This window comes from Dermacentor variabilis, chromosome 5, assembly GCF_050947875.1.
Source record: "Dermacentor variabilis isolate Ectoservices chromosome 5, ASM5094787v1, whole genome shotgun sequence".
NCBI lineage: Eukaryota > Metazoa > Arthropoda > Arachnida > Ixodida > Ixodidae > Dermacentor > Dermacentor variabilis.
Genome location: NC_134572.1, coordinates 103932529 through 103944916, shown reverse-complemented (window position 1 = coordinate 103944916; position 12388 = coordinate 103932529). Strand labels below are relative to the sequence as shown.

Here is a 12388-nt window from a genome sequence, read left to right as displayed (position 1 = left end):
TGTAGCAAAATTACGATGATAATTTTCGAAAACTTTTTCGTCTTTTTTTTTTCATTGTCCCCCTCGCCCCTAGTTATGCTTCTATCATGTTCCATTCTATGATGTCTCTAAAGATGCCTCCTTGACCGCCTTTCGTCCCAACATTCGCGACCAATCTTCGACCTTGAAAATGTACAAATGAGCAAAAGGCACAATATAGGACGCGTTAGGTGACATCTCTCCCCTGCACGAATCACTAATTCCAGCATGGCCACAAGGTAGCCTGTTGGTCTTAGCTCGGCGAATAAATTCGTGACATGAGAGCGCGTAGTGGATCCAGAGCCGAAGTCAGCAGGTTCCCAGAACGTTCCGGAGGGCTGCAGTACTAAAAGCATTTGGTGACGTCCGTCCATTGCTACCGCTAGCTGCTACCACCGTGTCGTTCCCATACGTACGAAATATATGTCAGTCGTGCAAAGCTAAATGACAAAGAGCTCTTCAAGGCGATCAGCAAAACGAAAACAAGGTAAACGCGGCGGCCGACGTTTCGACAAGTGGACTTGTCTTTTTCAAGGCGCGGTTTCAGTTTCAAAGAGGTCTTCCGTTATAGATGTTATAGGCAACATCCATGCCGCAACAGTCCGAATAAACAGCACACATTAAGCTCTATTCAAGGGTTGTTATCATGTGTTTCGATACAGTGGAAATCACATTTATTTATTCACACTTGTCTATGTCAACCCTTTTGTTACTTTTTTGTTTTCTTGGGGGGGGGGGCGGAGCTGTGTATGACGAAATAATATGCGCGTCATGTCGTCTTCGAATGTTATTTGTCGTTGCACAAACGTCAAACGTACCATTCGTTGAAGCACTGACTCACCTTTTGCCCTTTGAGAAATATAATTAAAGGGACACTACAGCGAAAAATGATTTCTTCTGCATCAGTAAATTACCGTTCTACAACACCAAAAACACCACTCTTACAACGATAAGACGTTTGGTAAGCCCGAAAAAGCGCAAGAATGAAATACGGGTGGCGACGCCTACTTAAGCTCCCGCACCTGGGGGCTGTGATGTCTTGGATTTTGATGGCATCTTCTAGGGCCTACTAATAATATATAGCGGCACAGATTGACTACATTGTGTTCTAAAGGAACCGAATATTAAACATAGCAAGTTTCGGGAACCTTTATTCAGCCAACGCGGCCCAAATGCGAAAACGTACTTTGGAATCCCTGACGTCACGCTGACGTAACGGCGCTGGGGTTTCGGCGCGAAATTGAAATACTGATACCTGGACCTTCATTTTCTCATCTAATAATCAAACTTTCTTTAAATGACTGCCTGCAGGGTTCTCAAAGAGTGCTTCATTAGTCTAAACTGATTTATTGTTTCGCTTTAGTGTCCCTTTAAGACCATATACGGTGTACAACTGCATAGTTCGTGGCTATAGTTGTCACGATGCCACAGTTCAGAACTCGGGCTCTATCTAAACCATGAAGATTTGCTTTAAAATGCAAAAGAGAACACAAACGTCGTATGTTGCATTTGCGACAGCTGCAGTGTGTTTTATTTTCTTTTTTTTGTACGGTCGGGCGCTCTCTACAGATTCTTTTCTCTTTCACAGATGGCAGAACCATACCATCATGTTCTACCCGAAAAATAAACAGATCTGCTGCCAACGCTTCACTGCTCGACTGGCTACACCAACCCGAGCTGACGCCAAGTCGCGAACGAGTCGTTCACTGATCATGTGCTTTCTCGCATCAGACTGCCCACATTACAGGGTACTCATGGCGTCCCAACAAGGATGACGAAGTGCCTCGCTCAAGGATGCTGAAGACATTCTCACAAACTCTCTTCAGCGGCATTTTACTGGCCGACGCCTAACCAGCGGACCTGTTGCACGAAGGAATCTCTCGTGTCTGAAGGAACCAGGCATCAGCCATCACTGCGTCCTGCAGGCGCCAAACTGTGAGAAGCATTCAATAGAAGCAAGTTTCCCTATGCGTGAAACTCGGGCGATACGGAGAACAGCTTCTCACAGCTGTAAAAGTGTATGATGAAAAACAAACGTTTCCAGATAATCTATCCTCGTGTTAAGCCCAAGCCCATCACGCCAGCGAAGGCTAGCTCTTCTTCCTGTTTCATTTCAGGGGCGCGTAAGAAGAACAAAATATGACAACAAAGGCGACTCTCGCTGTTTTGTGACGTTACACAGTGCACGTACGCCATTATATTGCAAAGAGAACAAATTTTAGAGCCAGTGGCAGAAGGACTAATCAAGGCATCACTTTATTATTCGGCGGCACACCATCGCCTCTGCTTCAAAATACGCAAATGTGAATCTGAAAAACCTCGCACGATATTATGCCGACAGACGCCAGCGCAGCCGTACGAAAATAAATGCGTAATATGAATATTTTCTTACCGTATCAAAGACAGCCAGTATCACTTTTCTTTTTTAAATTTTTTCATTGTCGATTCTCTGATATTAACGTTTTTTTCTACGGCGTTGCGAGTGCATGCTGGCGTGCACAACTGCTTCGCAACTGTCGTATGCGCCGATTCTGTGGCTTCATTATATCGTGAACTCTTACGGTCTGACCGCGATGCGTCAACGAATTAAGCAAGTCTGCAGCTAAAGAGCCATCTATTTTAAAGAGAGCTGGTACGAAGAAGATAATAAACTGTTCCTCTTTCGGTAACCTGTCGGTTGCGTGAACCTACTGCTGCATTCAACTAAAATAAACAGGACCCCACAACACATTGTACGACCGTCCAACGCAAATCATCTGCATTCTACGTGCAATGAGCAGATGTGTGTGTGTGTGTGATGTTATTGGGGGCAGGATCACTCCAGCAAAAGGCAGAAGCAGCACGCAGAAACACAAACACACATCAGACTTGTATTGACGCACACAACATATATAAACGGCACACACACGCGACAGTTCCCCAAAATACCTCAGATGACATGCAGCTATATACTTGTATCAGTCAATTATAATCGGTCTACAGTTCAGGCGGAAGCGCGTGTCGCCGTGTTGGAGACCTTGTGGAACCGATGTCGGCCAGTGGAGTCGGACAGCAGCGTCGGCCGGCCGGTTCGGACAGCCGGGTCGGACGGCCGGGTTGGACGGCCGGGTCGGACGGCCACGTCGGACCGCCTCGCGGGGCTCAGGTGGCCGGCCGCACTCACCGGGTCGCGTCCGCAGCTGGCGGAGTAGCCCTGTGGCCGCTCACTCGAACGCTCGACCGCCCCGTTTCAGGACCGTCAGTACTCCTGGGCCAGTTGCCCAGCGGAAGAGCGGGGCGAGGTAACTTTTCAGCGGGCGACAGCGTTGGCTCGGGTGTGGCGCAGTGGCACGGGCGTCGATAGCTCCTATGGTATGGTATGGTATGGTATGGTATTCCTTATGCGATGGCGCACACCCACTGTGGGGGATTGGCCAAGATTTGGATGAAATTAGGCTATCTTTATTAAAAAAAGACGCCCAGCGAGAAAGCTCTTTTTCGTCGAACGCCGAACCTCGCGCACTGCTCACGCCACGGGACCACGGGCCACCCTCTCTCGCGCCACGCTTTTTTGAGGCGCCACTGCCGATGCTCCCAAATTAGTGTCGATGATGATGATGGCCCTCTTGCGGGTATTTGCAAAGAGTCGCTGTCATCTTCGCCACCGCACGGCGCACTGTCTTCATATATTTATACTTCCAACTCCCGCGTACCATATATTATCACAGTGTGCTGGGATAAGCAACTGCTTTCGTTTCGGATTTTTCAGCGAACGGCATTACATCCATCAACGGGTGTCATACGTAACAAAATGTGTCGTGGGGTTACAATATCCTTGACAAAAGATTTCGGACAGAGCTCATATATGATGACAATCCAAGTATACGATTAGCCGGAGCGCCTAACGTGAGGCGGCTACTGGAGCCGGGCTCCTCTCTTACAATACGCTCTGGCCACGCTTCGCATTTTGGCAGTGCTGCCGTGAAATTCGCGCACAACCAGTGACACATACTCACGTGAACGGCCCACGTATTAGACTGCACTACCTTCGTAATCAGTCCATATTTTTGAACTGCATGATCTTCGAGGTCGGCCTACATCTTTAGTGGAATAGCTGAATAACCTAAAAAATTAGGCTGACAATGCCGATAATGATATTCGCATAAAAAAAATTATACAGCGCGAAACGGGGAACAAGAAAGAAGGTAGCGCTGCGTCCAAATGTTTTCTGTTTTCCGGTATCGCGCACTACTTGTTCCTATCTTATTTTTTTTTTTTTGACAATCCATTCACTAACTATCTCACCTTTGTTTTCTACTCCAGAATATTTGTTCAGCAACACATGTAAACGAGAAAAGGTCTCAGCCATACAGCTGTGACATAACAAACAGCCAAAGGACGCTGCGGTGTGCTCTCCGCTCGCAAAGTGTGTGCATGCGTACCCTCGGGAAATGTGGCTTAATGCATTCGCTGAAAGGTTGGGGTCCACCAAGCCGATATGATAGGAGGCTCAAATGATTTATAACCTGCCAGCACTACAAAGGCGCAATGGCTTCTGCGTACATTTCACATCCGCAAGACCTGGCCATCGGCCTGCACGCACATTTCAAAAAGGCAGTTCGTTTACTTTTGACTCCGTGCGGTGAAAGAAAAGAGAAAAAGTCATCGCCAAATAAAATATTCTGCGTATGACAAACATTTCTCAAAGCAAAGCGATTACTTAAACAATCTTTTGAGTTAGACACACTACTTGGAATGGAGAATATACCAATGAAAAGCAACAACTGCTTGAGAAAGCCCGTTGCTTCCCGCGTTTTGACGGCTGCTGTCTTGGTCTCAACCATGCACGCTAGAGATAACCGGCACACTTTCTGCGTCTGTGCCGCAAATGCACAAATAAAAACTGATCGTGACGGTGTACAAAGTTTTGTGTGTACAAAGTTTTGTGTGTACAAAGTTTTGTGTTTAGGCGCCGTGGTTATCAGTGGCTATGGTGTTCGGCTGCTGAGCATGAGGTCGCGGGATCGAATCCCGGTCACAGCAGCCGCATTTTGATGTGAGCGAAAACACCCGTGTACTTAGATTTAGGTGCACGTTAAAGAACCCCAGGTGGTCGAAATTTCCGGAGTCCTCCACTATGGCGTGCCTCGTAATCAGAAAGTGGTCTTGGCACGTGAAACTCCATAAAGGCTTATGTGTATTTTCCGGCTTGTTATTTTACGTAAAGTTCACTACCTTCGCGTTTTTGCTTCCAGGGGCGTCGTTTTCAAATTGAAAATTCATTTATCTTTCAATGCAAAGCTCTCATCACCTGCCATCGCATGGTGTCGCCTGGGTAGGTCGGTCTGGCGACGGTTTATCGCCAAGTAGACGTAGCGGGAGTCCTTCCTCGCACCTGGTGCACGCAAATGAAAGGTATGAAGAACAGCTGTGCCGCTAGCGTAGAGGACTTTGGAGAGGATGTACTTCTTTGGTGCTGCTGATTTATACGTTACAAATGGTTTTCGTGTGTGTTTCAATTCCACCCTAATGGAGATCCACAGGCCGCCTTGATTGTGAAGTGCAATTTGTCATGTCCTTGAAAGGCATGTAGACGCGTCTTACGGTTTGCACTTCTTAATATAAATGTCGTTGCAATTCTGCATGCACCACAAGTCCATACAGTTCGTATTCAGAGTGTGCTGGAAGCCGTCGAGGATCTCGGTGTCCACCGATTCTAGCAGTGCATCGAACTTGTTCATGTGTTCCTTCTCTCATTTTTTTTCTTCTTTTTTTTTTGTACTCAGAGTCACGACGCTCACTTCAATAACGAAGCTCCGAAGCTGCTCACAGCACAATGCATCTAAATTGTGAGAGTGAACTGTGAGTACCTCTCCAGGCGCTTACAGTTCAACGACATTCTGCAGAAAGTGGCTACGGAAATACCACGTATTTGATATTAAAATTAAATTCTGGGGTCTTACGGCCTAAAACTCCGATCTGATTATGAGCTGCAACAAGGTTTGAGACCGGATTATTTAACGTTACGTGTAACCGTGAATTACAGCGAACAGCGGGACAAGGACAGGATACAATTTACTACGGTTCTTCGGGCCCTCACAACTCTGCTTTTGCGCGCATCGTTTCTCGTCACCCTGATAGCCATCGCTATGTGTCATGCTCATGTGCTTCCGTATTGCATCCATGCGAAGCAGCTGCCGCCAGAAATTCAAGGACGTCAGCGCGTCCAGCGAGCGCGGGTTGAAGGCTTTCGAAATCGTGCATTCCTAGTGGCCAGCACAACCATTCGTCCTTTCCTGTGCCGGTGTGCGCTGTAATTCGCACTGATTGCGAGGAACGACGAAATGGCTTACTCCGGGCTAATTTCGACTGGTCGGGCATCATTAAATTGCACCCAGCGCACGACACACGGGCGTTTTTGCATTTCACCCCCACGCATTCACAACCGAAAATGAACAGCAGCGGCCACGTGTTTCACTGCACTAAACCATCCCTCTTGTTTTTTTTCTCTTTTTTGAATGACAGTATTCTAGTTGGGCTTTTCGTTCACTTGGAAACGCAACACTATAGTACGTCTGGCTATACAGCTTGCACTGGCTAGAAGGAAACAGCGCCTAGTTGTGCGGCGTGGTCTATATCCGAGCTTGGTACCGAGTGCCTCTTCTGCGCCGCTGGTGGCTTACAAAAATGACTAGAAGTAACTCTGGCGCTAGTACCTACGGAAGCTGCATGTGTGGCAGTTCAGCCAGCGTAGTAATAATAGCGCTACATGGATTTGCCTAAGCTTCGCCCTTCTGCATTCGAACTGCTCTTTTACTTGACAAATTGATTTATCTTCAACAAATACCGCGTAATAAATGCAATAATTGGAATGATTACGCATGTGAGCAGAAAGTCCAAGTGCCTCGTTGCAATTAGAAAACTGCAATTGCGTGGGAATTTACGAAATTAAAATGTGTTAAATAATGTCACAAGAATACTTGAAGCCGCAAAAACAACGATTGGACAAATCCCTCTACTACAGTATCATTTCCAAGGTAACAATACTATCGCAGACCCAGAGCTAGTAATTTTAAGCATGCAATTCTTTTGGTTCCTGTTCTCGGTGGCCTTCAGGTGACGTTGAACCAAAAGCCAGAGGCGCTATCCAGGCAAGTTGCGAGAACGCAACGAGATCATCCGAGCAACCAGCGAAAACTTAAGAAAATTCGGTTTCTGGTCCCCAATCCTTTGTAGAGTACCGCAATACATACGCTAGGTAATGCCCAAACAAGTTTTAAAAAATGTTACTTCCCAGTTCTTCCTAATGTTTCTTCACAATATCACTCAAGTTGTAACTTCTCGTGCGCTCGTTCGATTTGTCATTTCCAATATATCGACGTTCAGAAGGCAGATACAGGGCCCCAAACATTTCATTTTAATCATTTGGCGCTGAGACAGGGTTGCCTGTGCTCTTTTGAACGCCAGCGGTCCGTGAGATCCGCGACGCGGGTTCCGCATCACCTCGAGAGATGGCGCCTCCTTCAGGCGCTTTTCTTCCAGCTGGCTTGTGCGCTCTGTCTCCCTGGCGTCTTTCGCTGCCTGTTGTGCCACCTTCAGCCGGTTTTCTTCTAGCTGGGTAGCGTCCGTATAGACCAGTGCGCAGTGTGGCGTGGTGCGGTGTGGTGTGGAGGGGTGTGCCGTTGCGAACATGCACTGCACCCATTTTAAGAATGTGGCTACTATCACCTTCAACCAATCTGCTTTGCCGGTTCCCATTTCATGCTTACATCTGCTCTAGATTACAGGACAGCCAACAATTTTTGTAGCAAGCTCTATGGGTGTGTAAAGCTCCTTTTCGTCTCGCCATTTTCCTGTTACCTTCCTTCTCCCCAACGTAGTGGACTTGTATGCAAGCACCTCCTTCTCCTTATCACCATCATTTATACTACCTTTTCTTCCCCGTCTATTTTTCCCAGTACGCGAGTATCAGGACAGATGAAACTATAGCTTATTATAACTCAAAGTAGCAAACCGGACAAAGTCCAGTTAACTTCCCTATCTTTTCTTATTTCCCTCTCTTTTAGACCAACCACTCTGCCTTTCTATAAAATAGAATCACGTCTCTCTCTCTCTCTTCAACCACTTTCTTCTGCCCCCAAATGACGGTGACTCATCGTAGCGCGTCATCTGCTGCTTCTCTTCCTTAGAGGGGGACGAAGGCACTAGTAGTTAAGGAAGATAGACCAGCGCAAGGACCTTTACGTGGCCTTCTATTTATATTTATTGACGTAACACTGCCAGCCGCCCATTTCGCAGCCATGGCAGGAGCGGGTAACAACAATAATAAAATTAGTTACAAAAACAAACGTGAAATAAAGCACGTTACAATGCGTATGAATCCTCAATGTGAATACAGGATCTTGTGCATTGCACACTTAACTAAACATAGCGCAAACAAGCAAACCGAAATACAGAGCTATCTCGAGGCACTGTACATCTCGTCCTGACAAAAAAAGAGAGAATAAATCGGTGCTGATTGTGCTCCAGCTGATCATAATGTGCTGCAATCGTGACCGGCTGTGGTTGTGTGTTTGTGCTCTATGTTTCTCTCTCTACTTTCTTCGTATCTTTCTACCTCCTCCCGTTCTCCGTATTATGGTAGCAAATCTGATTTTCCGTTTTTCGTAACCTCCCTGCCGTTTTCCTTTCCTACGTCACTCTCTCTCCCTTTACGCCATGTCTTAAGTTCCCTTCCCGCCGTCTCTTCCTTTGTTGCGACGTTCCTTCCTTGCTTCCCGTAACACGCACCAATTTTGCTTTGATTTCTAGCTATCTGACAAAATTCGGCGTAGCAGCTCAGTACTGTCGATAAGCGCATTGTAGAAGCGGCCGTCTGCCCCCATTCCGAAGAGCAAGCTCACTATCGCCGCATTTATGTCCGGAGCATCTGTGTGAGCACATAATCCCTGAGGACTCACCGAGGTCCATGCGCTCATCGTACATTCAACCGCAACACAGTTCTTCGTCCCTCGCGTTGCTGCCTATACTCAGGCGTGCCCTGCAGCTCCGTCTTTGCCCGAGCCTGCCAGCAAACAATGGGCCATCGACATTTCAAAATTGCTTCTTTATAAAGACGTTATCTCTGACGCTGTTCGAGTGCACGCCCTTCGGGTGCGTCTGACGTGGGATCCACGTGCGCAGGGCTGCGACGGGGATGAAGACGCACGCGGACTCTCGTAGAATGGGGAGTATTGACTTCATGCCGCTGCAAAACAGAGCCTCCAATGGAATGCCCATGTCACCGAAACCATATAACATGGACTACTCGCCAGGTTTTCTGAAAGGTACGACAACGATGTCTGTATTTGGTTACGTAGTTCTTTTTTAGTTACAGATTAGCTGCTAGCTTTTACTATTTGCTTTCTTCCTTGCACTTCCCAATTAAATGTAAGTTTTCCTTTAATTTATTTCACAAGCCCAGTAGTGCAATGTCTTGATGTTTAAGAGCACAAAACTGCTGAAGTGCCAGTTAAGTGGTTCGCATTAAATTCACTTATTAAGTTGACCTGCAAGTTTTAATGCGGGATTCCCCAAAAGTGGTATGGTGACTGCCCCGATTATGTGTGGTGTGGTGTTGCTTCCGGTGATGTTTCCAGCGCGGACGCCTGTAATGACACTACTTACAGGTGTGTGACTTGTGTTACAGAGTGTGCAGTGTTTGTTTCATAATTTTGCTTTTCTTATTTTCTTCTTACTTTCTCCTCTTGTTTTCCTTTAGTAGGGTTTGGAACTATACGGAAGGCGGTCTGAAAGAGACCTTGCTTTGCATTCTTCTTCAATTAAGATAAAATAACAAAATTTAGGCTTACACGCCACGTGAGGCAACAAAATACGAAGTGCAGCGCGTAACACATGTCACGCCACGAAAAAAAGCTCCGTTTCCGTCACGCATCTTCCGGCATTTCAGTCTGCAGTTTTCCTATAGCAACACTGCATATAGGGAATTCCAGCATTCCGGGCCAGCAAACAGGAGCCCGCGTACATTTTAATGAAGAGAAAGGAGGAGATGTCGGCCTGGAGAGCGTGTCTCTAGACTACTACTCCTCACTGGGGTAAGGGAAAGTGGGAAATACAGGTAATTGTAGGTGGCAGGTGATGTTATGGTACAATGAGCTACTATATACACGTTGTCCAATACACGAATGCGCACTGTAGACACAGTGCACGCAAGAGTAATCTTGTCCACACAAAATTTATCGCACAAACACATTTCGCAATGTCTACACGTCTCTCACAGGTTCTACAGGCGATAGTCTAAACTACCCTGACGTAGAAAGTTCAAGAGTGACATTATGGCACGTTGGGCACGGTCAACTCTTCTCCACGCGCCCAAAATCTTTCGTTCCGAAAAGTGGCGGGAGTCCAAGCAGTCCACACTAGACTTAAGTGTTCTTCGTTCTGTTGCATATTGAGTGCACACGCAAAGTACGTGAGCTATTGTCTCGGGAGTGTGACAGACGCTAGTCAGGGTCCCGTGCTTGTCCAATTTTGTGAAGGTATGGGTGAGTGTACGCGACACCCAGCCATAATCGATGGATGAGTGTTTCCTGGCTTCTCCGCCACCGAAGTGGAAGCCGGAATCCTAAACCAGCGTCAAGTCTATGGAGGCGCTCTTGCTTATGTTCGGGGTTGTCCCATTGCCGCGCCATAGAAGTTTTGGTGGAGTTATGGAGCAAGGCGTTGATGTCATACCAGGAAAATGGAATTTTTATAATGTGTGTGTCAGTGTGCGCCTTTTTTGCTTCCGCGTCCGCCTGTTCATTTCCAGCTATTCTACAATGGCCAGGAATTCACTGCAGCACGATGGTACGCCCGGATTGAGACGCCTCAGCAAGCAGAGACATGATATCATAAACCAGAGCGCTATATGCGATTCTGTGATTCATATAATTGCTGATGAGTTGCTATGCTGGTTTTGAGTCACAGAACACTGTCCACTTCTCGAGGCTTTGCTGCAGGATGCAGCGAATTGTTTCTCGAATTCCGGTCAACTCAGCTGCTGTAGACGACGTTCTGTGTCCGATCTTGAACCGTTGTGCGATCCCCATTCCAGGTACCGTGTAAGCCGCCGTGGAAGAGGTCTGTGTCACAGAACCATCTTCAAAAACACGTTCGGTATACCCATACATGTAAGCAATGTAGGATAACGCGAAATGCTTGAGCCCAGCAAGCGGCATTTTCGAGTTCTTCGTTATTCCGGGGATTGAGAGCCTCACCGTTGGCTTTGCCATCGTCCAGAGTGGAACTTTTGGTATGTCATGCGGTTCGAAGTCCGACTGAAATAAGACTTTTTCCTGCGACGACACGGTTTCTGAGTAGGCGGCGACAGGCCATATGCTTGTAACGTTCGTCAGCGGATTATTCCTGTATCTAGTCAGTAGCCTTAGATGCACTCGCAATGGCTCATGTTGCAGATAAACTCGAGCTGGGCAAGCGCGTGCCTTTGCATTAGGGCCCCAAGTAGACGCACATCGCGGAAGTCCTAGGCAAATTCTCAGTGTGCGAGCCTGAACACTTTCAAGTGTGCCTACAGCAGTTGTAATAACCCGAGAAAGTACATGCGCAACTGTAGCGGAGGTAGCCAACAAAAAGTGCCTGGTAAAGCTGCAGAAGGGATGATTTGGATGGCCCCGACGATTTTCCAGACATATGTCGAATGATTTGAGTAAAGCTGTCCAGCTTTTTTTTCTTAATGTACAGATGTGCTTCGGAGAAGATAAGTCACGGTCGATGATGACTCCGAGAAACTTGCAGTGGGTTACCGAAGATACAATTTTTCCATCAATCATAACGGGGTAGCAGTCCATAGACCTCCGTCTAAATGCCATGGTTACACTTTTTGTCGGTGAGAGCTACAGTCCGCGACTGTTTAGGTGTGTCGATTTTATTGAAACCGCACGCTGCAGCTTCGTTTGCACTTGCAAGCGCGTTAAGCTCGTGGTCCATATACAGATTTCATCTGCGTACACAGAGACCGAGACTGTGCCTGCAAGTTCTTTGACGGGTCCAACGAGAACAAGGTTAAATAAAGTTGGGCTCAGTACACCTCCTTGAGGCACGCCACGATAGACGGGATGGTTCCTTGTTTCACCGTCTAGAGTTGTCATTAATATCATTCTCTCTTGAAGATAGCTGGCTACCCACTAATGCATACGGCCACCGGTGCCATATTCTTTAAGGGCATTGAAAAGTGCCTCATGTAGAACATTGTGAAGAGCACCCTTGATATCAAGAAAGACAGCAGCCGTCAATCGACGGCGACGTTTCTGGTGTTCAACAGTTGTTACTAGGTCAATAACGCTGTCGATTGGCGACCTACCCTTTCGGAAACCTGTCATCATGTCTGGAT

At 47.1% G+C, this 12388-nt stretch overlaps 1 protein-coding gene across 2 annotated transcripts in view; it reads left to right on the top strand.

Annotated features, from left to right (window-relative positions):
- LOC142583010 (facilitated trehalose transporter Tret1-like) overlaps positions 1–12388 on the top strand; it is a 53875-nt gene that overhangs the window by 32182 nt on the left and 9305 nt on the right. The window contains exon 1 of one of the 2 annotated variants that reach the window (XM_075693236.1): positions 9138–9323. The exons of the other annotated variant lie outside the window; for it this stretch is intronic. Coding sequence (XP_075549351.1) covers positions 9194–9323 — 130 coding nt within the window. The 5' untranslated portion in view covers positions 9138–9193. Of the gene's footprint in view, positions 1–9137; positions 9324–12388 lie in introns of those variants that run through there. 2 annotated transcript variants of the gene reach the window in all.